Source organism: Branchiostoma belcheri, unplaced genomic scaffold, assembly GCF_001625305.1.
Source record: "Branchiostoma belcheri isolate BF01 breed outbred unplaced genomic scaffold, Haploidv18h27 scaffold52, whole genome shotgun sequence".
NCBI classification, from domain to species: Eukaryota; Metazoa; Chordata; class Leptocardii; order Amphioxiformes; family Branchiostomatidae; genus Branchiostoma; species Branchiostoma belcheri.
This window is the reverse complement of record NW_017804154.1, coordinates 1,849,505-1,873,973: the sequence shown is the minus strand read 5'-3', so window position 1 is coordinate 1,873,973 and position 24,469 is coordinate 1,849,505. Positions and strand designations below refer to the sequence as shown.

General features: G+C 42.2%; 4 protein-coding genes and 1 long non-coding RNA gene across 8 annotated transcripts in view; 2 read left to right on the top strand and 3 right to left on the bottom strand.

Moving 5' to 3' along the window:
* Positions 1-22: 22 nt before the first annotated feature.
* On the bottom strand, positions 23-9,162 carry LOC109480737 (skin secretory protein xP2-like). 2 transcript variants are annotated; one of them, XM_019783011.1, is made up of 7 exons: positions 9,013-9,162; positions 7,626-7,806; positions 7,425-7,481; positions 7,111-7,245; positions 6,759-6,932; positions 6,162-6,495; positions 23-1,480 (listed from the first exon to the last, which is right to left on the bottom strand). In XM_019783011.1, exons 2-7 carry the CDS (start codon positions 7,800-7,802, stop codon positions 1,185-1,187), a joined length of 1,173 nt encoding a protein of 390 aa, XP_019638570.1. In that variant the 5' UTR covers positions 7,803-7,806; positions 9,013-9,162; the 3' UTR covers positions 23-1,184. The 2 variants fall into 2 exon arrangements, with proteins under 2 accessions (XP_019638570.1, XP_019638569.1); XM_019783010.1 differs by lacking the exon at positions 23-1,480 and adding an exon at positions 4,536-5,927 and having other exon boundaries at positions 9,013-9,117.
* A 546-nt stretch (positions 9,163-9,708) lies between these two features.
* On the bottom strand, positions 9,709-16,358 carry LOC109480781 (TATA box-binding protein-associated factor RNA polymerase I subunit C-like). 3 transcript variants are annotated; one of them, XM_019783084.1, is made up of 12 exons: positions 16,260-16,358; positions 15,360-15,534; positions 14,902-15,049; positions 14,510-14,706; positions 13,984-14,166; positions 13,236-13,696; positions 12,445-13,084; positions 12,158-12,316; positions 11,755-11,878; positions 11,196-11,406; positions 10,838-10,940; positions 9,709-10,549 (listed from the first exon to the last, which is right to left on the bottom strand). In XM_019783084.1, the coding sequence occupies exons 2-12, from the start codon at positions 15,495-15,497 to the stop codon at positions 10,274-10,276; spliced, it is 2,640 nt and encodes an 879-aa protein (XP_019638643.1). In that variant the 5' UTR covers positions 15,498-15,534; positions 16,260-16,358; the 3' UTR covers positions 9,709-10,273. The 3 variants fall into 3 exon arrangements, with proteins under 3 accessions (XP_019638643.1, XP_019638644.1, XP_019638642.1); XM_019783085.1 differs by having other exon boundaries at positions 16,193-16,299; XM_019783083.1 differs by lacking the exon at positions 16,260-16,358 and adding an exon at positions 16,136-16,252 and having other exon boundaries at positions 9,710-10,549.
* Positions 16,359-16,397: 39 nt separating this feature from the next.
* On the top strand, positions 16,398-18,662 carry LOC109480677 (anaphase-promoting complex subunit 11-like). Its single transcript, XM_019782906.1, has 3 exons — positions 16,398-16,502; positions 17,427-17,547; positions 17,830-18,662. The coding sequence occupies exons 1-3, from the start codon at positions 16,485-16,487 to the stop codon at positions 17,934-17,936; spliced, it is 246 nt and encodes an 81-aa protein (XP_019638465.1). The 5' UTR covers positions 16,398-16,484; the 3' UTR covers positions 17,937-18,662.
* Positions 18,663-20,040: 1,378 nt separating this feature from the next.
* LOC109480783 lies at positions 20,041-21,775 on the bottom strand. Its single transcript, XR_002140854.1, has 2 exons — positions 21,497-21,775; positions 20,041-20,604 (listed from the first exon to the last, which is right to left on the bottom strand). It is a non-coding gene; the product is annotated as an uncharacterized LOC109480783 (long non-coding RNA).
* Positions 21,776-22,754: 979 nt separating this feature from the next.
* LOC109480676 (calcium/calmodulin-dependent protein kinase type IV-like) overlaps positions 22,755-24,469 on the top strand; it is a 20,870-nt gene continuing 19,155 nt past the window's right edge. The window contains 1 exon segment of the mRNA XM_019782905.1: positions 22,755-23,301. Within this exon segment, the coding sequence (XP_019638464.1) occupies positions 23,192-23,301 (110 nt within the window). The 5' untranslated portion in view covers positions 22,755-23,191.

Genomic DNA, 24,469 nt, shown 5'->3' with positions numbered 1-24,469 from the left:
AATGAAGTACAACCACAAGCGCTTTGTTCAGAAAGGCTTTTCAGAAGCAAAACAAACTCATAATGACTAACAAATGTTTGATACACGAAGTATCATTTCACACCATTTACAAATATAATCAAAGCAGATCATCAGAATTATTTGGGTGTTACAAAGGCAATTATTCTGAAACCATCACAATTCTGTCCCATCATCCCCTCACTACTACACACAAGATGTATTTGATTCCTGTTATCTGTGAAAGAGGCCCATGATCCAGATATAGAAGACATTTCTTGTCCCAACGTTTCACGTTCTTGTCTAGCCTGGGTGCCATCCGAATTTGTAACGGCTCCCCCGAAATTTTTTCGGGGGAGCCGTTACAAATTCGGATGGCACCCAGGCTAGTTCTTGTCTAATCTCTCCTGTTATATGGATGTAACAAGGACCCTCTATTATCTAACAGTTTTCTTCGAAGTTCTTCATGCCTCCATACTACATGTGTGTATCATAATCTATTTAGTTTTTGTTTGATAGCGTTGCTCTTTCCAGATTAAGTACCCGGTCATAAGTCAGATGTTCCGGAATCATCAAACGACATAGTCAAAGCTGTTGCTCATAATTGCATTGTTTGGCATAAGAAGCGATCTTGTCTGGCAACATTTGTATTTCATTATATATGTTGAGACGTATGTGTTTCGTTCTGTCTAGGTCATCTCACAAACTCGATAGTATCCACTGCAAATCAGAAAGATATAACTCTAGTGCAATACCTCACATGGTACGACTGTTGAACTTGTAAGAAAAAAAACAGCCCTATTCTATATTATATTGTATAATGTGTCTTCATGAGATCTTTTAAATCTTTTAAATTTGTTAATTACGCGTAATTCAGTTACAGTATAACTACGCTTTTAATATTGTACCCTATATAGTTAATGTTTTAGTATGAATATCAACTGTTGTTAATGGAACCCCCACGCAATTCAGTCTGTGACTGCCATGTGGGAACCATTGTTATGAGTTTTATATGAAACAAATAAATAAACCAGTATTATAGGTTAAGCATGCTAACATACAGTCTGTAACATCACGCACTTGGCCTTGGGTACGATACTATTGTGTTAGCTGATTTAAGCGAGGAGAATCTAGAGCATATGATGCCAGTAGATGCGGTATTCCGGTCACGACCCCTGGGTACGCGCCTAATCTTCGATGAGAGGCACATCGTCTTCCTCTGTCGGCATGGCCTGGTTCGCAGCGACATGAGCGTCAGACTCGGTAGGCTGGTAGCCGGGGGGAGGGGAGGATCCCGTGGGTGGGGCAGGGACCTGTCCCTGGGGTACGTTCGGCTGCTGTTGTGGCTGGAGTTGCGCTGGCTGTGGGTAGGGCACGGCCTGGCTGGGTTGCTGGAACTGAACCTGTGGTACAGACTGCGGCTGAGCTGCCGCTTGTTGTCCGGTTACCGTTGTAGATGCGGCGATGACATACTGGATGTTACCTGAAACAAACAGAATAATTCTGTTGATAACAGTGGATATTTCATAAAAGTGGATATGGAAACATCTCGGTGTAAGTTTTAGTTAGAACGATGCAATTGCGAACTGATGGGGTCGTGTGGCGCAGCGGCAGCGTTCTCGACTCGGAACCAGAGGCCCCGGGTTCGAGTCCTGACATGCCACCGATCTTGTGCCCTTGGGAAAGGCACTTTACACGACTTTCCTCACTTCGCTCAGGTGTAAATGAGTATTGTACTGTCCCTGTGTTGGTGTCGGCATTAATATAAGTTGAAAAAACTTGAGTGTGTCGTCACCACGTCTTGTGATTACATGTTTCGGAATAAAAAAAAAAAAAAAATTAGACGAACTGAAATACTAGAATCTATCCACCTGCTGGCATTATGCTACAGGACTATTTTTTACTTCCCATGCCCAACTGTTCGGCTGTGCCACTGGATGCTGAGCAGGTGGCGCAGGAGCGACACCCTGAGCCACCGGGACAAACACAACGTTCCCTTGCGGTTTGGGACGCCTGTCCGGCCGTAGTGTTGAACCCCTGGGCAGCAGCCATGCTGGCAGGGTTCTGTGTGACGAGCAGCCTGAGGTTGTTGTTGCGCCATGGCTCCTGCGGGAAGGACCGTGGCGTGTTGGGGGCTGGCTTGGAGGGAACGATGCCATGGCGATGGGCTGTCCTCCCTGTATGACGTACTGACTGGGTATCTGAACCAGTCTGCCGTCGGCTCCCACCTGATAGGCGACTGATGGTGCCTGGAAAGATATTTATGGATCTCAAAGTGGATCTCAACTTTGACCGTAAAGAGCGAAGCAGGTATGAATTCTTCAGGTGGTAATGCAGTTACCCTAGTTAGTGCACAGATAGATTAACACTTATCTTAAGTGTTGATCTATCCGTAGTTTAGATGATTGACAATTGGTTATACGTATTATCTTACGCTTTGAGTATTTTGACACGTTTGTCGTCTTTCTTTATACTTGGAAACCTCTTTCTTTCAAATCGATATGTTGGCTTTAATAGCGGAAAAAATAGGGGCATTACCTGGTAGCGGCTGCTGTTACATGGATCACACGTACAGCAGGTGCAGCCGTCCGTACCTCCCTCGGAGCAGCCCGGGCAGATAGCATAACACGTCATCACAGAGGTGGCGATGGCCAGACCCAGCTCCAGGAGGGCCAGCAGAATCAGCAGGACGTCAAACGTCACTATGGCTGCCTGATAAACAGGTACAAGTATCTTCACAAACCGATATAAGTAGCCCCTGTGCCGCTTTTGATACTATCAGTAGGCTTCCTTACTCCACTAAAAGTTACCACAAAAAATCTAGCCATTTTCATTATTCTTATATGACTGTATGTGATATGAAACACGGCACCCATGCTATCAAACCATCAATGCCAACGTATTAAATTAATAAATGTAGATATAGAAAGAGGATTACCGTTGGACATCTGCTATATGGCAAATTCCCGCACCATCCCCAGACATCACTGGAAAGTGCAACGGACGCCAGGACGAGGGTAACGGTTCCCGCCAGGATGGACGAAAGGATCGACAGGACCATCAGAGGGATGATCTGTTCGCAAAGTGTAACCAAGGCTCCTTGGTATAACGCATAGGGAAACTGATTGCTCACCAAAATGAATATTTATAACAATGGAACAATATAAACTACGATATCAAGGTGTGAATAGCTGACCGACAAGTTGGTCCATGTTTGAGACAAGAACGGTGGACTTACCATACATTTGTTCTTGCGTCTCGCCGCGAAGATGCCAATGATCCCAGTAGCAAGGAACTGAAAGTACAACATTTCAATGAAATTACATAGAAGGAGAAAATCACAGCGTTGTGAATTTTAATAGCGATCCTTGGCTTCGTACCCTCTTGTCAAACGCTGATATGAAAACTATTGAAATGATCATTCAGCATTACGAGTACAAAATGTATATCGTGTCTTACCGTCGCTCCAGTCCAGATAGGATACCCGGACCTGAAGAGCTCACTCCCATGACTCCCCGGAATGATGATAGCGATGCCCAAGACTATGGCCAAAGATCCGCACACTATCTGTCTGATAGACAGCGCTTTGACGGTGTTCCCACCAAAACATCTTGGAGTGGGGCGGGGTTGCTGGAACATGTGCAGTTCTGGAAAGATGGAAGATTCCAGGATGAAATTATTGATATTTTAGGCATGCAGATCGTTCTGGTCATCCGTGATGATCTTTAACATATCATATTATTAACATAATATATGCCAGGCAGTGGCGGGACTGAGTCATTAACATAATATATGCCAGGCAGTGGCGCAGGACGAACTTCTGAACCCACCTGCTGCTAGCATGCTGAACAGTTTGACCCCAAATAACACTTCCGCAAAGCACATGATTCGTGACGCGTAGTAGTTAATCTGTGTATGAACTTACAACGACACAATCTGTATGTATGATGGCCTATGATGTGTGGAGAGTTGGATCAGAAAAGACATGCTTTTCTATACGTTTAACTTAGCCCACCTTCTGACTTCTAACATACTAGTACGCTGACGAACATGACTACTTGTTGAATCAAGGACTACTAAAAGTCCACGTCATTAACGTTTACTGTCGTTCTCACTTTCCAGTCTATATTGTCCTTCCACTACACTACACTACACTACACTACACTACATATAGTCCGTAGTATCTTTATATGTAGTTGAAGATGGCAGGAATCGCCCGTTTTTAACTTTACCTGGAGTAAGGATGCCCTGCGACCTCAGTAAGGCTAACCGTAACAGTTTCCCCTGTGCTGGGCCTCACCCAGCGGTGTGCGTAATAGGGTCGACGGTCAACGTCCTTACGTGACTTCCACTGTACTTGTTGTTGTGCTACTTGTGGGATCTGTGACACGTAACGTTACATTGCGTTGATTTGTCTTCAACATGTTCAAATACGTGAATATCAATTACAAGGGACCTCGACATTCTGTGTCAGGAACTGAGGATGTGTACGTGTCTTTCAATGTGCACTAGTGTGATACTGAGACTGCTAAACAATGTCACCAGATGAGTGTGTAATTGGAGTCGTAATGGTGTGTTTGGAGTCGTTTTAACCACGTAATGGGTGAAGAAACCTTAAATTTGTGTTGCCATTTCTACTCATTTTGAAACTAGAGCACACTGTACTGTGTGCAAACGTTGCTTTCCTTAGTCATGACTGGAAAGACCCTTTAAAATCAATTTTACAATCATAAATCTGGATTAGAAAATGCTACTGATAAATATTCCAATCTAGAGAAGAATTGTCTGACTCTAAATATGCACCTGGTAAAGTGAAATATATATACCAAGAATATCTACTGCTATTAAAATGTGTAGAAAAAACATTATGATCATACATTGCTGTGAAATGAATTACAACCGCATGCGCTTTGTTCAGAAAGGCTTTCAGAAGTAAGTCCTGGCGTGATACAAAACAAACCCATAGTGATTAACAAATGTTGATACACAAAGTATCATTTCACACCATTTTCAAATATGATCAAAACAGATTATCAGAATTATTTGGGAGTTACAAAGGCGACTATTCTGAAACCATCACAATTCTGTCCCATCATCCCCTCACTACTTCACACAAGATGTGTTTGATTCCTGTTATCTGTGAAAGGGGTCCATGATCCAGAAGACATTTCTTGTACCAGCGTTTCACGTTCTTATCTAATCTCTCCCGTTATATGGATGTAACAAGGACCTTCTATTATTTGATAATTTCCTTAGAAGTTCTTCATGATTTCGCACTACATGTGTGATTTATTACGTTTTTGTTTGATAGCGGCGCTCTTTTAAGATTAAGTGCCCGATCATTAGTTTTTGTGTCAGGTGTTTCGGAATCATCAAACGAAACAGCCATTGCTGCTGTTCATAATTGCATTGTTTGGCATAAGAAGCGATCTTGTCTGGCAACATTTGTATTTCATTATATATGTTGAGCCGTATGTGTTTCGTTCTGTCTAGGTTAAGCATGCTAACAGTCTGTAACATCACGTACTTGGCCTTGGGTATGATATTATTGTGTTAGCTGATTCAAGCGAGGAGATCTAGAGCTTATGATGTCAGTAGATGCGGTCTTCTGGCCACGAATCTCCAGGTTCCCGCTCAATCTTCGATGAGAGGCACATCGTCTTCCTCTGTCGACATGGCCTCGCTCGCGGCGGGACGAGCGTCAGACTCGGCAGGCTGGTAGCTGGGGGGAGGGGAGGATCCCGTGGGTGGGGCAGGGACCTGTCCCTGGGGTACGTCCGGCTGCTGTTGTGACTGGAGTTGCGCTTGTTGTGGGTAGGGCACGGCCTGCCTGGGTTGCTGGAACTGAACCTGTGGCACAGACTGCGGCTGAACTGACACTTGTTGTCCGGGTACCGGTGTAGATGCGGCGATAACATACTGGATGTTACCTGAAGCAAACAGAATAATTACGTTGATAACAGTGGATATTTCATAAAAGTGGATATGGAAACATCTCGGTGTACGTTGTAGTTAGAAATTGGAATTGCGAACTGAAAAACGTTGACGGCACCAGCGCTCTCCAACATGCCAGAGTCATCATTACCATGATGTTGGGCATCAAGGAGAAGAAGAAGACTAGAACCTTTCCTCCTGGCGGAATCATGCTACTGTTTCTGACTTACCATGCCCAACTGTTGACATCGGCTGTGCCACTTGACGCTGAGCAGGTGGCGCAGGAGCGACACCCTGAGCCGGGACAAACACAACGTTCCCTTGTGGTTTGGGAGCCTGTCCGACTGCAGTGCTCCCCTGGGCAGCACCCATGCTGGCAGGGTTCTGTGTGACGAGCAGAGGTTGTTGTTGGGCCATGGCTCCTGCGGGAAGGACCGTGGCGTGTTGGGGTTGGCTTGGAGGGAACGGTGTCATGGCGATGGGCTGTCCCCCCTGTATGACGTACTGACTGGGTATCTGAACCAGTCTGCCGTCTGCTCCCACCTGATAGGCAACTGCTGGCGGCTGGAAAAATATTTATTGCAGATTAATCTTAACTTTGGCCGTAAAGAGCGAAGCAGGTATGCTATATTCTTCAAGTGGTAATGAAGTTACCCTAGTTTATAGTGAACAGAGAGATTAACATAGTTTGGATGTTTGACAGTTGGTTATACGTATATCTTACGCTTTGATTATTTTGACACGTTTGTCGTCTTTCTTTATGCTTGCAATCCGCTTTCTTTAAAATCGATATGTTCTCTTAAATAGCGGGAAAGATCGAGGCATACCTGGTAGCCACTGCTGTTACACGAATCACCTGTACAGCAGGTACAGCCGTCCGTACCTCCCTCGGAGCAGCCCGGACAGATAGCATAACACGTCATCACAGAGGTGGCGATGGCCAGACCCAGCTCCAGGAGGGCCAGCAGAATCAGCAGGACGTCAAACGTTACAATGGCGCCCTGATAATCAGGTACACATGTACAAGTATCGTCACAAAACCGTGTAAGGATCTATAAGTACATTGTACTACTCCCCTACTCCACTATAAGTTACCACCAAAAAATCTAGGCATATGACTGTACATGTGTGTGATCCATCAATGCAAGCGTCTTAATGTAGATATAGAAAGAGGTTTACCGTTGGGCATGAGCTATATGGCAAATTCCAGCACCATCCCCAGACATCATTGGAAAGTGCAATGGACGCCAGGACGAGGGTAACGGTTCCCGCCAGGATGGACGAAAGGATCGACAGAACCATCAGAGGGATGATCTGTACGGAAAGTATAATCAAGGCTCCTTGGTATAACGCATCATAAACGCACATGGAAACTGATTGCTTACCAAAATGAATATTTATAACAATGGAATTACAATATATGGTACGATATCAAGGTCTGAATAGCTGACCGACAAGTTGGTCCATGTATGAGGAAATAACGGTGGACTTACCATACATTTGTTCTTCCGTCTCGCCGCGAAGATGCCGATGATTCCAGTAGCAAGGAACTGAAAGTACATTTCAATGATATAAACATTACAATAAGGAGAAAATCACAGCATTGTGATATAATTTTAATAGCGCTCCTTCTTGTCAAACGTTGGATATAAAAAAAACTATTAAAAGGGTCTAAATTATAATATCTGTCTTACCATCGCTCCAGTCCAGATAGGATACCCGGACTTGAAGAGCCCACTCCCCGGTATGATGATAGCGATGCCCAAGAGTATGGCCAGAGATCCACACACTATCTGCGTGATAGATAACGCTTTGACGGTGTTCCCGCCAAAACATCTCGGAGTGGGGCGGGGTTGCTGGAACACGTGCATGGTTCTGGAAAGATGGAAGATTTCGGGAAGAAATTATTTATATTTCAGGCATGCAGATCATTCCATGAGGTGATTGGCGAACCGTTCTGGTCATTTTTATGGTCTTCAAACTGGCGATGACAACTCACATGAGAAAATTTAAACGATTCGAATGCAGCAAGGAGGTTTCTTTTAAACAAAGTGGTACAAGTAAAGTTTAGGGGAGATTGAAGATCGTTTGTCAGTGCTTTGTAGAATAAGTTGTCGTTTAGACAGCATGAATTGGATTATGAAGTTTGCAAAAGTTGTCAGAATTATCTAAGCTGCATCCCCATGACTGCTGTAGTTCATTTCACTTCCTTAGGTCGTCATTTCGCACACAATTGCACGCAGTTTCGCAAAACTGAATGGCACACAGTGACCATTTTCCTGTTTGATTTCAACACTTGGTTCCTTTACTTGCATTAGGCTTCAGCACCCATCTGAGTCTATAATACCTGAATGTGATGCCTTTAACCATCGGGAATCCAAACGGAGAAAAATGAGCCCGAGTGATGATTACATGTACAGATTTCCGGGCATGACGTTATTAATAGAAACATAGCGACACAATTTACAGTCGGCGACAATGGGTTAATTTATACCATCGATATCGACCAGTTGTACAGCCGCTTGAAACGTTCCCGCGAGCGCGGTCTAATCGTCTGTTCACACCACTAAAAGTCGCGCCAAGTACGAAATACAGAATGCCAACAACCTGGTATGGGCAGCTCTATTGGATTTGGTCGTATGTCATACATGTGAGCTACTGTTCTACGCCATTTGGAGTGAGGACGAAAGCCCACCTGCCGCTGAACATTTTGACCCCAAATAACACTTCCGCAAAGCGTGACGCCTTAAATTCCTTAGTAGTTAATCTGTGTATGAACTTATAACGACACAATCCGGTATGATGTGTGGCTTGGAGAGTCGGACCAGAGACGACATCCTTCCCTATACGATTAACTTAGTCCACCTTCTGACTTCTACCACTTGTATACTCTGACAAAACTGATGACTACTTGTTGAATCAACAACTACTACCAGGGACTACTACAAAGTCTACTGTCGTTCTCACTTTCCAGTCTAAATTGTCCTTCCACTACATTTCATTTCACTACACTACGCTCCACATAGCCCGTAGTATCTTATATAGTTGAAGATGGCAGGAATCGCCTGTTTCTAACTTTACCTGGTGTAACTTGCACTGTAAGGATGCTCTGCGACGTCAGGCTAACCGTAACTTACGGTTTCCCCTGTGCTGGGCCTCACACAGCGGTGTGCGTAATAGGGTCGAAGGTTAACGTCCTTACGTGCCTTCCACTGTACTTGTTGTTGTTGTGCAACTTGTGGGATCTGTGATGAGTACTTGCGTTGATTTGCCTTCAACATGTTCAAATACTAGTACGTGAATATCAATCAAATGGGAGCTCGACACTCTTTGATTGTTGATTTGTTCTTCAACATGTTTAAATATGTGAATATCAATTACAAGGGAGCTCGACAATGTGAGGAAATGAGGATGTGTATGATTAAGAGATACACTGTCTTTCAATGTGCGCTAGTGTAATACTGAGACTGCTAAAATAATGTCACTAGATAATGGTGTGTAGGCGGAGTCGTAATGTTGTGTTTGGATCGAGTCGTTTCAACCACGTAATGGGTGAAGAAGCCTTAAACTTGTGTTGCCATTTCTACTCATTTTGAAACTAGAGTGCATGATACTGTGTGCAAACCGATTGCTTTCCTACAGTCATGACTGCAAAGACTGATTTTTTTATCCAAAGAAAAGAGTATGCTTCTTCAAGTACGGTATTTAATCCTAAGCATCTAAGATGAGGATGTAACATCCATCTGTACAATTATACACAATTATACAACAGAGTAGAAAATGCTGTTGATAACTATTCAAATCTAGAAAAGAATTGCCCTACTCTAAAATATGCATCTGATAAAGTGAAATATATGTACTAGTATATACATGTACCAAGAATATCTACTGCTATTAAAATGAGTAGAAAATAACATTATGATCATACATAGAAAAATAAATGTAGCACTTCTCTGTATGAATCAACCATAAAATTTGGGCTTTTACAAAATAACACTAGCATCTGCTCTGAGGTCTGCCTTAAAAGGGAAATCCCTGGTCTGAGGTATATACACATTATACGTGTCTGAAACCACCTAAGGGAAATTTTACATTACACAATACCTGGTAGTGGAAAATACCTTCTCAAATTTATTACCTAAAAATATTGTTTCGTATGATACTATTGTAATAAAAAAACTGTCATTTGCATCTACTGCTTACTAGATATCACACACCACATTTGTATGTGTAGGTCGAGTATTACACTGAATACTTTTGCGATCATGTTCAGGAGGTAGATGTTGTCAATCTAACTACACATGTATCTAAGATCCTCATATAACCTAAAGCATACATGTTGCTAGAACCCCATAATGGACTTCCTCTTCTTTGCTTTCCCTGTGGAGGCTCTAGGTTTGGGAGTGATGCTGAAAGACATGTCGGTGTCGTTTGTGTGGAACTTGGATGGTGAGACTCCTCCTGGGGTGGGGAGGGAGATCGGTGACAGGAAGGGCAGGGGTGCGGCATCAGGGCGGGCGGGGGTGGACGTGATCACCTGGTCACCCGAGGGGTGTCGCTTTCTCTTCACTGGTCTCACCTGCTCTGCTGTCCCTGATACCTCTCCACCTTTGTCAGACTGGAGTAAAAGAGATACAAACATAACTCTAAAACATGGAGGACATGTAGACAATCAAGATATACCGGTCCAAAAAAATTAAGTACAGGAAACAGGAACTCCTTATAAGCTGGGGTTTGCAAGCATGCCAGCATATTGGATGGCTGACTTCTAAGTTTGTGTTACCCCAGTACATTGAATGGATAATTACACACCAGAGTTCTTCCAAAATGCCAACCTACATGTCCACCCCTCACAATTTGCTGGGAAGGTGACAAATTCCTGTCTAAAGAGGAACAAGCTACCTACCTTCTCTGCAAAGTACTGGTCATAGTCTCCATCCCATGTTTTCAACAGCACCATGCTGAGATGATCACTTGACTCCGTCGGGTCAATCAGATTCAATTCATAGCTGTCAGAAGGAGAAATGACAAACTTTCTAGGAATGTATGATACAAAATTGCAATGAAGCCAAAAATTCATAATCTGAAATCTTGAAATACAATGTATTCTTCGTACGTGTAGTTTTATTTTTGCAGTTTGTACAGTTACCTCTCCACTGTAAAATCATTAGAATACAGATATTCTATGAGAAGTGTGTTGAGAATTTTGAACATCCCTTTTGAAATCCTCCTTGTCCCCTGGAACTTGAACCAGTTGACAGTACCTTGCCTGTAGGTGTTGTGTTCCTTCTGTGTCCCCCAGACTCTGACATGTCAGGACACTGTTGGTCTTGTGCACCCCTGACAGACCTGTGCTGAACTTGATGTCATGATGACATGATGGACAGCTGTCGTCCTGGCTGTCCACGTCTACAAATGCACTGTTGGGCTTACAGAGTGTGCAGCTGGGGTGGATTGATGTGCCGGCTGTGAATGCTGCATGAAGGAGAGAATCGCACAACAGTTATCCATTCAATAATGAAAACAATGAATGGTAAAAAAACATACAGGACGTTCCAGAAACAAGCTGTACCTCAGCTGTAACAATGGTATGTACAGGCCTACTTGTATAACATGCATCTGCAAAGTACTACCTTGCTATAAACTCTTTTGCTTTGACAAAGACTGACCATAAACATTCTTTTGATACATCATTTGGTCTAATCACCTGTTAGTACTGCTAGTCTTCATAGTATGGTTGTTGACATGTACATTGTACAAATGTACATATCAATTCACTGTACATATCAACTCACAGTACAGTACTGGCATTGTGTACATTACCTTTGGCAAGAGGTTTAGCATTCCTCATTTGAACCAGGCGATAACTACTCCTTTCCAAAGGCTTGGCTTTGGCCACATCTTTGTACTGCACTCTTGTCAAACTGGGATAGCAAACATCTGGGTCCTGCAGAGAATGAAAAGTGGATTCTATGAGTCCAACAGTATCTATGTCATACTTATCTTTTATAAAGATCCTATGTGTCGAGAATATCTTGTAGGAGTATTCAACTATAATACATGTGTAATAGATAATCTGAAGCTGGCATTTTTCAATTTGTCCAATAACTCTACTTTCTATAGAAGTTGCTCTGTCAGATGTTCACCTCCCCTATCACTGTAATTGCAGATGCCTTTTGTGACAACTACAACAAAACAGATGTGGGATTTCAGATTTTGAACATACTTGGCTCTGTGAAATGACTCTGTCCACCCAGGATGAGCACCTCTCCGTAGACAATGGTGACAAACTGACTGGTCCAGCTTCAGTCGGTCTGCCTGCTGTTATGCCTGTCCTGTTGTCAGGGATGAAACTCTGGTAGAACATGTCCCCCATGGAGGTCATCTGGAGATTGGGAAATATTAGACACTAAATACCAACAAAGAGGACATAAAAGATGGAACTGCCAAAATCACTACATCTACCACTTCAGAAGTTAAAATATAGAACCTGTGTGAGGAGGGCAAAGTTACCTGCAAGGCAGAAAAACCTGAGTCTTTGCTGTTGTGTCTCATAAAACAAGCACCAATAAGAGGTTTTTGAAGTCTTCTTTCCAGAAATCCGTTTGAGAAAGTCTGTCGTGATGATGTCAAACATGGCAACCAACTGCTGACTTTGGATACTGAAAACGGTTGCCTCACAGACACAGGTGGGCAGCTTCCCTCATTTACATACTGAAAACAGGTGGTTTCCTGTGGTCTCTGATTGGCTAGAAGGATCACATGACTGTTCAAATTGTGGGCTGTACAGCTGACAATGTCCATGAACACTGGTGGAGACTTCATCATGTGACTCCACTTCACCAAAGGATTCTGGGGGAACCTCTCATCCACGATAACAAGTGAACGTTTCATGGCGATGACGTGTTGAAAACTGTTTGTGGGACAAGTTCTGCTGAACATGACTCTCTCTCCTTTCATTGTCCATCTTGAGGGAAGGGAAAAGAGGGGTCTTCTGTCATTCTGTGGTCCGGACCTGACATCTTTGAGTTCCACTCCAGTGCTGTCTGAGTAGACTAACAGGCGAGGGTGGGAACCAAAGTGGCAGGCTCTCTGTGGGTTGTCAGACACAAAGTTCAGGGTGCTGTCCTGGTCAGGTACAACCTGCTGTAATCTGAGGGCACAAATACAGGACAGTGGGGAATGTGGAGTCAAGGCTACATCCCATCATGATTAGGTTTATAAGGAATTTCCCACCAAGAGTTGATACGTAAATAACAAAGTATACCTTCAAGATGTACATCTTGCTAATTTTTAATACTCACCTTCCATCTGCCCACAGTAAATAAGCTGCCCCGGTTTCTGTAGAGATGACAACCTCCCCGGCAATGTAGGGACTCAGGGCGACTGAAGTTGGACTCTTGTCAAAGTGCACTGTTTGAAGCACCTTTGCTTGTCCCTGGTCTCCATCAGTGGAGTCAAAGGACAATGTGGTGCAGTGATAGTTACTTCTCACTGCAAACATGTCTTGATTCTGGACTTTTACTGACTCACACTGAAGAATTCTGCCATTCAGAGAAAACTGCTGAGTGTAGGGATCTACCACAACTTCTGTGTTTTGGGAAATGACACTATCATTGGCCCGATGTTTTACTGACAGTGTTCCAACATTGAGAACATCTAAGTAGGCAGAACTTGGGTACATTATCGCACCCTTGCAGTCATGTGAAGTACTGCAGAGCTCCTGGTAGCACATGCTTCCTCCTGTCTCAGCTGAATCTGCTATCTGAAAACAGAAGATATTGGTCAACTCAAAAATTTACTGAATATCAATATGAATAAAAAGCCAAGCGGCAGAAAGAAGATGACATTGGTCAATGGTGCATCCATGCAACAGCCATGTGAAACATTCTGAATGTCCAGAGAGCTTTCAAAATTTGAATGTAGAAACGACAAAGCACAAGCTGAATATTTCATTTCCAACACCTTTGAGAATACATTTCCCCCCCTTTTTAAGTCCAATATCAGAGCTACAGTGTATTACGGTCAAGACAACTAGAATTCTCCACTTACTAATCTGTCCCTCCATACTGTGAGGTCCTCGTTGATGTAATTCTCCAGTAGTTCCCTGGGAATGTCACACAGCACATCATCTAGCAGTGAGGAGAAGTCTGACGCACACTTCTGCACATACGACATCCGTACTGGGATCACATCCCCCCTGGAGTGCAGGGTGTTCACTACTCTACTGTATTTCTGTAACAGAAAATATGACATTATAGGTATGAAGGGCTATGTGTAAGCAGATACAGCCTCTTCAATCTGTTCATGAGTGGGTCTCCAAAGCTTGTTGAAAATGCTGACTTCAGAAGCTGTCATACTATAAACTGACAAAGATTAAACTTTTTATATGAGAACTGCTTATAGTTACATGTATATGCTCATTCACCACACTCCAAATTCAGGGTTGCAGTAACACAGGAATGAGAAAAAGCTACCATGAAAGCACATATTTTATTTACACAAATAGTTAGAATAGTTAAAATCAAATGAGCATGCAATTGTCAATAAACCAGAATGAAAAAAAGGAAGTCCAAACCTTTCCTGGCATGTCTATAAAGTATTCCCACAGAAGGTGTGAGGATGTGTGAAACATGATGTCTGCATGGCGCTGGTACAGGTACTTGATCTGGTCCTGGACCCGAGTACAGCTCACGTGCTGTCTCCCCTGCCCGGGACGCATGAGGTACAGCTGCTTCACAACATCTGCTTGGTCCACATCGTGTATAGAGCAGGCTGTGAGGAAAGGAGCACAGTGAAAGGAGGGCTACTGGCTTAGAGATACATGTACATATTTATATCCTGGGTACTGAAGACTTTAATCAAAAGTCGATCAACTACATGTATCTATTTACCAGTCTTCATTAGCAATCAGACTCTGCTCTTTGAAACTCAAACTTTGAAAGATATAAAGTAAAGTGTTACTGCTACCTTGATTGGGAGGTAGAAGAGGTAAGGTAGGTTCAGGTGCATAGAAGGCCTTGTGTTGATCTTGGTCAGTCCCATGACACTTTCTTGCCAAAGTGGCCAGTCCATCAGCTCCATCTCTCAAATCTACTGCCTCATACAGGCCATACTCCTGGTGTGAAAAGGTTTAACAATGTCAATGTTACTTTAATAACATTACCAAAGCATCATGTTTAATGCTAACAATGCCTACCATCTATCATCTAAGTCATTTTCTAAGCAAAAACAAACTGTTAATGAGTGTACAGTATTAGCATTGATGATTTCACAAGCGTTTTCACTCAGAGACATAGAATTGTTTTGTGACCCCCAGAAAATTATGTAGAAACTCTACCATGCCAGTAAAGCACAGTATGAAGTAACAAAGTCTGCCAACTTTTTAAGGGGTTGAAGTACTAGTAACTCATTGTGATACAAATTACCTGAAACAAGTGATGTCTCTGCACAAGGGTGTCGTCTGTTGGTTTAGGATCATGAGGGAAAGTAAAACTGGGGAAGGCTCCATGGTTGGAGTCCATCTCTGTTGACTCTGCTGCAGGTGTGTCATCATCACTGGCCATGAGCTTTATTGGAAGACATCAAGGTGATGACAAACTTCTGAAAAAGAGTAGGTGACCAACCGTGATGACACGAGAAGACAAAATTATATCAAACTTCATTTTATATGAGTGATTTCTGTTTTTGTTTACATCATATAAAATATACATGCAAATTATTCAAAGACATATGCAAACTACCACTAGCTGGTCATGACATGGTGATCACTGTATACAAGCAAGGAGCTTCATATATGTAAAATGTCCTTGATCCAAGCCATTGCCATGACACCACAGACAGCAGGTGATTTGCCTACCAATAGATTTGCATATGCTTACAAATAATTGATGTAAACAAGAACAGTGAGGGCTCGTATTGGAGTCAGATCTTTTGTGTACTTCTTGATGACAATGTCATAGATTAACTGTGATGTTATGATGGATATTCTGACAAGTGACCATAAACTTGACCAATACCAAGCTCAAGGATTAAGCTAATAATAATATTCATGTGGCCGTTAAAAAATAATAACCACAATGACCAAGAACTAGTACATGCATATAAACTTCTCAAATCAAATCATAATTTGATGATAACTTCTCAAATCAAATCACATCATTAGCAAGGAGGTCTTTGCCATAAATAATTTGGTCACAAAAACCTCAATCTCCTTTGCTCCACAGTCCTCATGGTCAACAAGTTTCAAGAAAATACTAACAGCCTATGTTAGGATCGTTGAAATCCTCAGTGATTCTACGGCCTAAAAGTCCAGCAGGAAACTATACCTGTTCAGGGAAAAGTCAGGACTTGTCCCTGTCCAGATGTGATTAAAAGACTTGTCCTCTGCCATTTTGTGGTACCACAAAACTAGATGACCAAGTCAAAAACTCCCATGATGCACTGTTGCAATCGTTAGGATGAAATCTAAAAAGCAGAGGCTCATGGGAATGTCGTGGGCCTAAAACTGGGGTGAACACATTGGCGGACATTTTGAAAGCGGAAAGCTGACGATGAAAGTTACAGTGAAAAGTGAGTCCTCTGACGCACCAACATGTTACTATGGATAGTCACGTCGGGGTAATCATGATAAGAAGGAAATTTCAGAGTTACTTAATCACGAAATGGTGGGAATATACGTAAACTGTTATGCTGTACCGGGCCCTTCAGAAAATGGGGAGGGGGGCTAAAAAATATATACCCCGACGGCAGGACATACTGCTATGGGACCGGTGAGGTGAGGTGAGGAGATGTTCAAACCTCCATCTAGCCTCCTTGCTCTGTCACGTTGAAAAGAATATAACTTACCCCCCGACCAAAATTTCCAGGGTCGTGCTTGATCTGAAAAGTTTCATTTTGTGTGTGTGTTTGTGTTTTGCAGTGCATCTAGGACTTGTTTCTTTTTCTTGTAGCTTGTTTCTTTTGCTGAGCCCATGAAGGTTTTTACCTCCATGCTGAGCCAGACATACTTGTGGATACATTTTTGTAAGATTAAAATCTACCGTAAATCATAAATGGTATGTAAAGATTATGGATAGTAGCCTTATACTTAAAACAACTTTCGTACAGAAGCTCCCAGAGTATGATTGTATTTATTCAAGCAGCCAGCAAATGGCTAACAGATATTTTTGTTCTCTTTTGTGCCTTTTGCATTTTTGGACTCAACATCATGTACCTCCACATTTCTGCTAGGGTAAGTCTTGCTTATTTTTATCTCTCATAAACTTCTGTTTTGCAGCCCAAGAATGTAACAGAACATTGTGTTGTTGCAATCCAGATAAAGTTAAAACAACAAAAAATGATTTGTACTTTTATTTATTTTTTAAATGTTATTTAATGTTGTGCAATTACAAGGACTTGCATGGATTCCCAGTGAGTTTGGTATCTGATACTAGTAATCATCTGCCAGAGTCATAACAGGAAAGTCATGATCAATACCCTCTACCACTTTTTGCAGCTGGACAGCTGTGGCCTCCTGGAGATGGATGGCTAATGATGACAACTGTGGCATCTGCCGCATGCCTTTTGACGCCACCTGTTCAGAATGCAAACTCCCTGGTGATGACTGCCCTCTCGGTAAGATCTCACATGACTGAATACATTGCCAAACAATGTGGAGTATTACATATTTGAAGGTTAGGCATCCAGGAATGAATAATGATATTCTATGACATTGATATTTATATGCAAACATTTACTTTAACATCACTGAAGAAAGTTTTTAATTTTTAGTTTGTGATACATGTATCAGAGATCCAAGAAAATAACTTTGGGTGGCTTATAAGTTGAAGAGTGATGAATCAGCATGATACAAGAAGTGGTGTTGAACTGTTATTTAATTTTTCAGTGTGGGGTCAGTGTTCTCACTGTTTCCACATGCACTGCATCCTGAAGTGGCTGAACTCCCAGCAGGTGAACCAGCAGTGCCCCATGTGCAGGCAGGAGTGGAAGTTCAAGGACCATGAAACAAGACATTAACAACAACTTAACCTGACTGTATCAATATGAGAGTCTGCTGACTTCCCAAAGTAGGACCCCCAACTTCCTGTAAGTGTAAGGGCTGAAAGTCTGCAAGAGGATGGGCAGAACAAGCGACGTCTGTGGAGCTGTGTCATTTTGTTTGCTCTGGCAAGGCTATTGGCAGAGCCATTAGCCAACCAGACTCTGACATAGCCAATAAAATAAGCAGGGCAACTGACCTCTACTTTAGCTATTGGCAGTGCCATTAGTCAGCCAGATCTAGTAAATACTAGTAAGCAGGGCAATTAACCCCTAGACTAGAAGAAGAGGCAGCCAAGTTACGATGGAACATTGTTGTGTCTTCTTGGGCTAGAGGTTGCTCCCAAAGTTCCCAGGACTACAACTGACATTAAAGGTGTGATAACTGATGAGACATTTGCAACCCTACCTGATGTAGAATAAAGGTTTACATGTAAATGCCATGATTCCCCAGGGGCTGGTACTGCCAAGTCCCTTTTTGTTACATCACCTGCAAGGATACTAGTAATTTGTAGGCCATGTCTCACAGTGTGTTAGAATACCGTTTTGACAGAACACACACTTCAGCACAACACCAAACTCTAGACTACATGTCTTTCTTTGAACATAAGTCTGTCTAAAATCTTTGTTGTACAGTATTCTTGTGACCTTTTGGTCTTCGTTGTGTAATAAAATATTGATGTATTTGGTCTTCATCATGTATCTTTTTTTCCCTAGATAAATGTGGTCTATTTTCTGATACATTTGTACATTATATTATGCCCAAGTAATAGAGAAAATGGGAAAGCACTTACAGTCCGGAATGTTGCCAGATTAGGCAACATGCAAGATGGCGCTACTCGCTACTGTGCGCACGCGCACTACCGGTGACCCGTAATTTTGACCTCAAATTCAAGATGGCGACGGCTCCCGCGAAAGTAAGTGCCCGCCTGGATCTCGCCTATTTTTCACTTCCCACGCCTTGGGCAGGAATTGGAAATCGTCTGCGTCCTTAAAAGCCGATAATTTGGTATTATCTTCATACTTTCAAGCTGGCCGTACCATGTGTATAAGCAATCTGTTACGAGAAACACAACGAACACTGGCTCAAGCACGACGTCCACTGCACTCACCTCTATCTACACGCTTGCACGCACCTCCGGCGCTGAAGTTCCAACTTTTGGGTCGGCTACCTCTTATAATACTTACCTGTTTCTAATGACGGATGTGTTAAGATGTTAGGGGCTTAGAAAAGTCAAGTAGATCGTATCCAAGTAATACGTTGCCAACTCCTATCTCAGTGCTAAGCTTTACGAGCACATCGTCTTATGGTCAGATCGCCTAGATTCTATAACAAACGACGGGGTTTTCTCTGTTCTACCTAAAGAGAAATACAGTAACACAAATCGGGTTACCAGAGGTCTCAAAACGCAAAAGAGTTGAACATTTGGGATGCAAGCAATTGTAAAGAAAAATCTGGGTCGGGCTTTCAGTTTTGGAACTTAGACTTTACAGCAAATGTTTTATTAATTATTTCGTGTTGTACTTTACAGTACAATGTATGATGCAGCCAAGGTATCCAAAATATGAGAAACAACTAAATCATTGTGAACAATGAATGACTTTGGTGTACAAAAGTATAGATTTACAACAAAAATTTGCCTATTAAAACTCCCTTTGTGGAGTATCTTGCCCTTTGTGCACAAGAGATAGCCCATATTTTTAGATCTTGTACATTATTTAAGTAGGAGAAGATACTAGTAGTTACAGGTATGTCATCACAACAGAACCAAAGTAAAGAACATACTTTTTTACCTGTGGTGTATGTAATGTTTGAAGGGAAAATAGTTCCCGTAGCTAGCATGGCTGGCAGGATGTAAATGTCAACATATGCCAAAAGTACTAGTAATGCTAGTACTAATATCTCAAATCCCACCATACAGTGTAGAAGAAAGGAGTCATGTCTTTAGCAAGATAAGAACTGTAGAAGCTCAGTTTGGGTTATTAGAAAGTACAAGAAAAACATGATAAAGGTGAAAAATATATCTTTGTGTACACATGCACTTCTGAAGAAACAGGTGAAGAAATATGTCAGAGTACAAAGATTACTTTAATTCAGCATACAAAATATGACCAGTATACTAGTACTAGTAATGTTGGAAGTAAAATTACAACATACATCATTCTACCAAATATTCATAACATCTTCTTGAATGTCACTATTATTGTCATCAAATAGCTGCAAACTCTGATATACCACACATTGTAACAATACGAAACTGGCCATAGTTGTTCATACTGTAACAATAACTGAGATCATTCTTTGTTGTACTTTGCGATTCATGATTCCACATCATTATTTACATTTCTTGGTGATGGTGTCTTTTCTACCATAGTCTCAGTACTCATGTCATTTTTATAAACAGACCTACCAACATACATGCATACAATGAAAATACTTCAGTAAACTGTAAAGAAACAACATTGATAAAAAAGAAATTGTGGCAGCTGTTGCGGTATAGGAAATATCTTCCAATCTACCATAGGAGCTACCGGTACCCGTATTGCCTACACAAATTTCCCAGCACCCATGTCATGTGGACAAATGCACATCCTGCGAGTTCTCCGTAATTCCTTTATGTGGGCACCCTGCAACTGGTAAACAAGGTAAGGTAAGATTAGATTTTATTTTTGGACAGAGGTATGTCCTGCAAATATACTACATCATGTGTTTCCATTCTTGGGAAGAGCAGGCCACAAAGATCATACATGCCATGTTAATGATAATAAACTGAATCTGAATCCAGATACATGTTTATATGAATGTCTGATATATACATATTTGTACAAATGTATATAAATTAAATGATGTACTAACAGTTAGTACTGAAACAGTATGCATGTAAGCTACCATTTCACACTGCCCCCCCCCCCATATCCACAACAAGTAATGCGGAAATTTCGGTTAAAATGTCGAAAAAAAGCTCGAGAACTGATGACATATATCAAGGATATGAATTATGAATTGATAGCAACACTACAGTGCATCGACACACAACAACGGCTCAATCGCGAATCTCCGAACACGAACGCCCCCTCCCCAACCCCTACTGTATACTAGTATTCGCACTCCCGACGTGGCATTTCCAAAGTTTAAAAACGCGAACAATTTTTATTAGCCACAATCCGTAACTGAAAATTACATGAAATGATGCAAGAGGCTATTACCTACTCAGGAAAATTATTTATTGTGCTTAGAAATGTTGCGTCTTGCGAATATGAGCATTTTACGTCCACGAAAGCTAGCCGAGGCCGTGCCAGTTTGCATTGAAAAACATGGCGGAAGGCAGCTCCGAGACGCAAAACGTCCCAATTTCTAAAACGCGAACATTTTTTCCAGGCTGTTGTACACGTAAACAACATGGCGCTATCGATCAGTAACACTGTAAACAACTACGGAAAATTGGTTAAAACTTCGACAAATTCCGGGAAAATACTAAGTTAGGCCGGTAAAATGAGGGCAAAAATGTGTAAATTTATGTCTTACCTGCCTATCTGGCGGTAATCGCCGCCGGAATATGTGATTTTCGGAAGGTTTTTCAAGCAAAAACACGGACAATATGGCTTCCCCAGGCTGTGGCTACGTGGATGTGACGTATTTTAACCTTTGAACTGGTCTTCACGCAGGCGTACAGCCCAAAATTCACGAAAAAAGAGTGGAAACTTGGCTTGGGTCTCAACCGCGCGAAAATGACGTCATGGCGCGGGGCGCTCTCTGATTGGCTAAGATTGGCTAGGGGGATGTTGCCAGATTAGGCAACATTCCGGACTGACTTAGATAGACTGGAATCAAATACATTGGCTGTGTATTTGTGCAAGGATGTTCTAAAAGAGCAATGAAAGCTCCTTGATTTGTGAAACAAAAATAAGAAGAAAAAAAAGAGAAGTTCAAGAAATCAAAGCTCTCGTACCTCCATGAAATATTTTTGTGAATTTCTTGTTTTATTCATTTGTGATACAATTATGATTCTGTATATTATGATATACTACATTTGTAGTAGCAAGGATGTTTCTACAAGAATGTGATGAAAGCTCCATGGATATAGTGACTCTCCACTGGCTGCCATAGGCAACAGGCGTGCAGACAACAGGAAATTGAAGACAGGAAATGAGATAACCTCTGGGACATTTCTGGGACTTTTGACCTAACTTCCTGTCAGTGTCCTTGCTCGTGAGGTATCTATGGAAACACAAGCAAACACACCAAAACTCCATACACTGAGGTAACTGGCTATTAAACAGAGAATAAAGGAATGAAGAACTTACAGATATTGAGAAAAAAAATTATACAACTTACATTGTGTGGTACTAATGTACAGTATGTACCTTAGAGAAACCAAGACTGGTAGATACCGAGGTCCTTCTCCTCGGTATCTATGTATGACAGGATGACAATGAGAAATATGTGTAAGTCAAGTACTAGTAAATTGTACGTTATTTAAGATGAACATGTACATTCAATTTTCGTTTGCACCGTTTTTTGCACGTCCTTGTGATTAACAAATAACATCCATTTAAAGTTACCCTATCGAAGAACAAAACCAAGCAGCTCCTTGTGAAAGGCATACTGTATGTGCTTTTTATTCACCTTTAAATGGAAAGGTTTGGCATTTTATGACTTATGATAATTGACCCGGCTGATGTTTACTTCCGACCCCAGGAAATCCCTCTTGAAGTATGGTTTTTGTTACTCCCCACACGTCACGGGAACACACCTGCGGCAAACACGCATGCCCAGAACAATTACGTGACGCAGCCTTATGTTTACATCAGGGGTAGGCCATTCATTACCAGGGGCGTGCTTATGTTTTGTTGTTTACATCGTTGTCAGCTTTTTTCCTTTATTGAAGTAGATTTTGCACTTGAGACCTTGTAGGAAATTGCATCTATTGCGCTAAGACCACAGGGTAGTACGACTAAAGCCTTTATTCTCCACGTCACGAGCGACCCTTGCCAGTGTTTGTGGATTGTCCCTGAGTGGAAGCGGGTTGCCAACAACTTCACTACAGACGCGAACCGAGCAGCCAATGGGCCAACCTCCCAACTCATAGCAGCACAGGCATCCACGATTCAAGCAGTCTGTAGCCCATACAATAAACCACTGCCTTCAGTCGCGTGCACGAGGGTTCATACTGGGAAGCTGTTTCTCGTTTTCCTGCCGTGTAACCGACCAGACTTCCCGATGACTGCGATGCCAGCGCCGAGCCGAGGGTCCGACACCTTCTGGATCGAGGGATCCCGCACCGAGGCGGCGTTCGAAGATTTCTACGAGCTCGGGCCGCAGATAGGACAGTGAGTAGCGATCTTTATAATTTCCCGTAAAAACACACTTGCTCACGAGTGGATCGTGAAGGTGTAGACTTAGTGGTTTAACACCCCGTACAAGAATAGAAGCTGATTAGCAGAGTGTAAACATTGATTAGGCATTACAGTATTTACTTCCGAGAATTCTGCGGTCTTGTCGATCAGAGACCACCGAGACCAAATGACACATACCTGTATATACATGTACCTCACCTGAGTCAGGTGTACACAAACAACAGTGCGTGCCCGTGTTGGTTACCACAATATTATACACTGAGATAGCCTTGCATGTGAACGGGCGATCTTCGTCTGGAATGTCAGATGCTTCAGGAAGATTAGACGTTAGGACAAAGTTTGTGCACGGTCTTTACACGTGGATTAAGGCGGAAATGACATTCTGCGAGGCATTCCCTGCGACTCCGCATCACCCAGCGCTAATCTGAAACACAGCAACGGAAGATTGCCAACAATACCGCTGAAGTGGCACAGTTTCTCCAGCCTTTATTCGGTTAGAATTATAAGGATGTTTACTTTACTTGGCAACTTACTTTACAAAGAACTTGGCACAGTTTTTTATGATCCTGTATTTCAACCATGGTAAAGAACGTGTGTTTTCATGCATGGGTGGGGCCAGAAGGTATTTAGGTAATGGTCTTGGGGGAAGGCGTACAACAGATAAAAGATCATCAACCACCTGTGAAATGTTGATGCTGTGAAGTTTTTAGCACTTCTTATAATGAATGAATACCTGTATTGCCTTTAGGCCAATTACATTTTTTTTATATTTGCTAATCTACTGCTATTTACCAATGAAATTTAGAGAGAGATTTACCAAGAAGGTAAGCAAGATTTTAGAAGTTCCACTTTGAAAAGACAGTTTATGAAATTCAATATTTCTTGTGGTCCAAAATGTAGGTTTGTATTTTGCATGATTGCAACACCTCGACATTCTGACGACAGAGGAGCCCTGATTTTTTAGTGGCCCCTTCTGGTGAACCTGACATAAGGCATGGTTGTTAAGTCTTAATTGGCCTTCACGCAATAACTCGCAATAAAGTTTCATCAGCGTCGGCCGGTGAAGTATTTACTGACCAGGGAGCCATGCCAGAATAATTAAGACTTTTATTGTTTCACGCATCAAAAGAGCCAAGAACGA

Bases quoted from the DNA above. Each gene is read 5' to 3' on its own strand.
- LOC109480737 (XM_019783011.1), bottom strand. From the start codon at position 7,802: ATGCACGTGTTCCAGCAACCCCGCCCCACTCCGAGATGTTTTGGCGGG. The intron at 7,246-7,424 runs GTAAGTCCACCG...CTTTCCGTACAG, and splicing joins GACGGAAGAACAAATGTATG to ATCATCCCTCTGATGGTTCT. The intron at 6,933-7,110 runs GTAAACCTCTTT...CCTGATTATCAG, and splicing joins CATATAGCTCATGCCCAACG to GGCGCCATTGTAACGTTTGA.
- LOC109480781 (XM_019783084.1), bottom strand. From the start codon at position 15,497: ATGGCCAGTGATGATGACACACCTGCAGCAGAGTCAACAGAGATGGAC. The intron at 15,050-15,359 runs GTAATTTGTATC...TTTTCACACCAG, and splicing joins AGAGACATCACTTGTTTCAG to GAGTATGGCCTGTATGAGGC. The intron at 13,697-13,983 runs GTAAGTGGAGAA...TTCTGTTTTCAG, and splicing joins CAGTATGGAGGGACAGATTA to ATAGCAGATTCAGCTGAGAC.
- LOC109480677 (XM_019782906.1), top strand. The intron at 17,548-17,829 runs GTAAGATCTCAC...GTGTGGGGTCAG, and splicing joins TGGTGATGACTGCCCTCTCG to TGTTCTCACTGTTTCCACAT.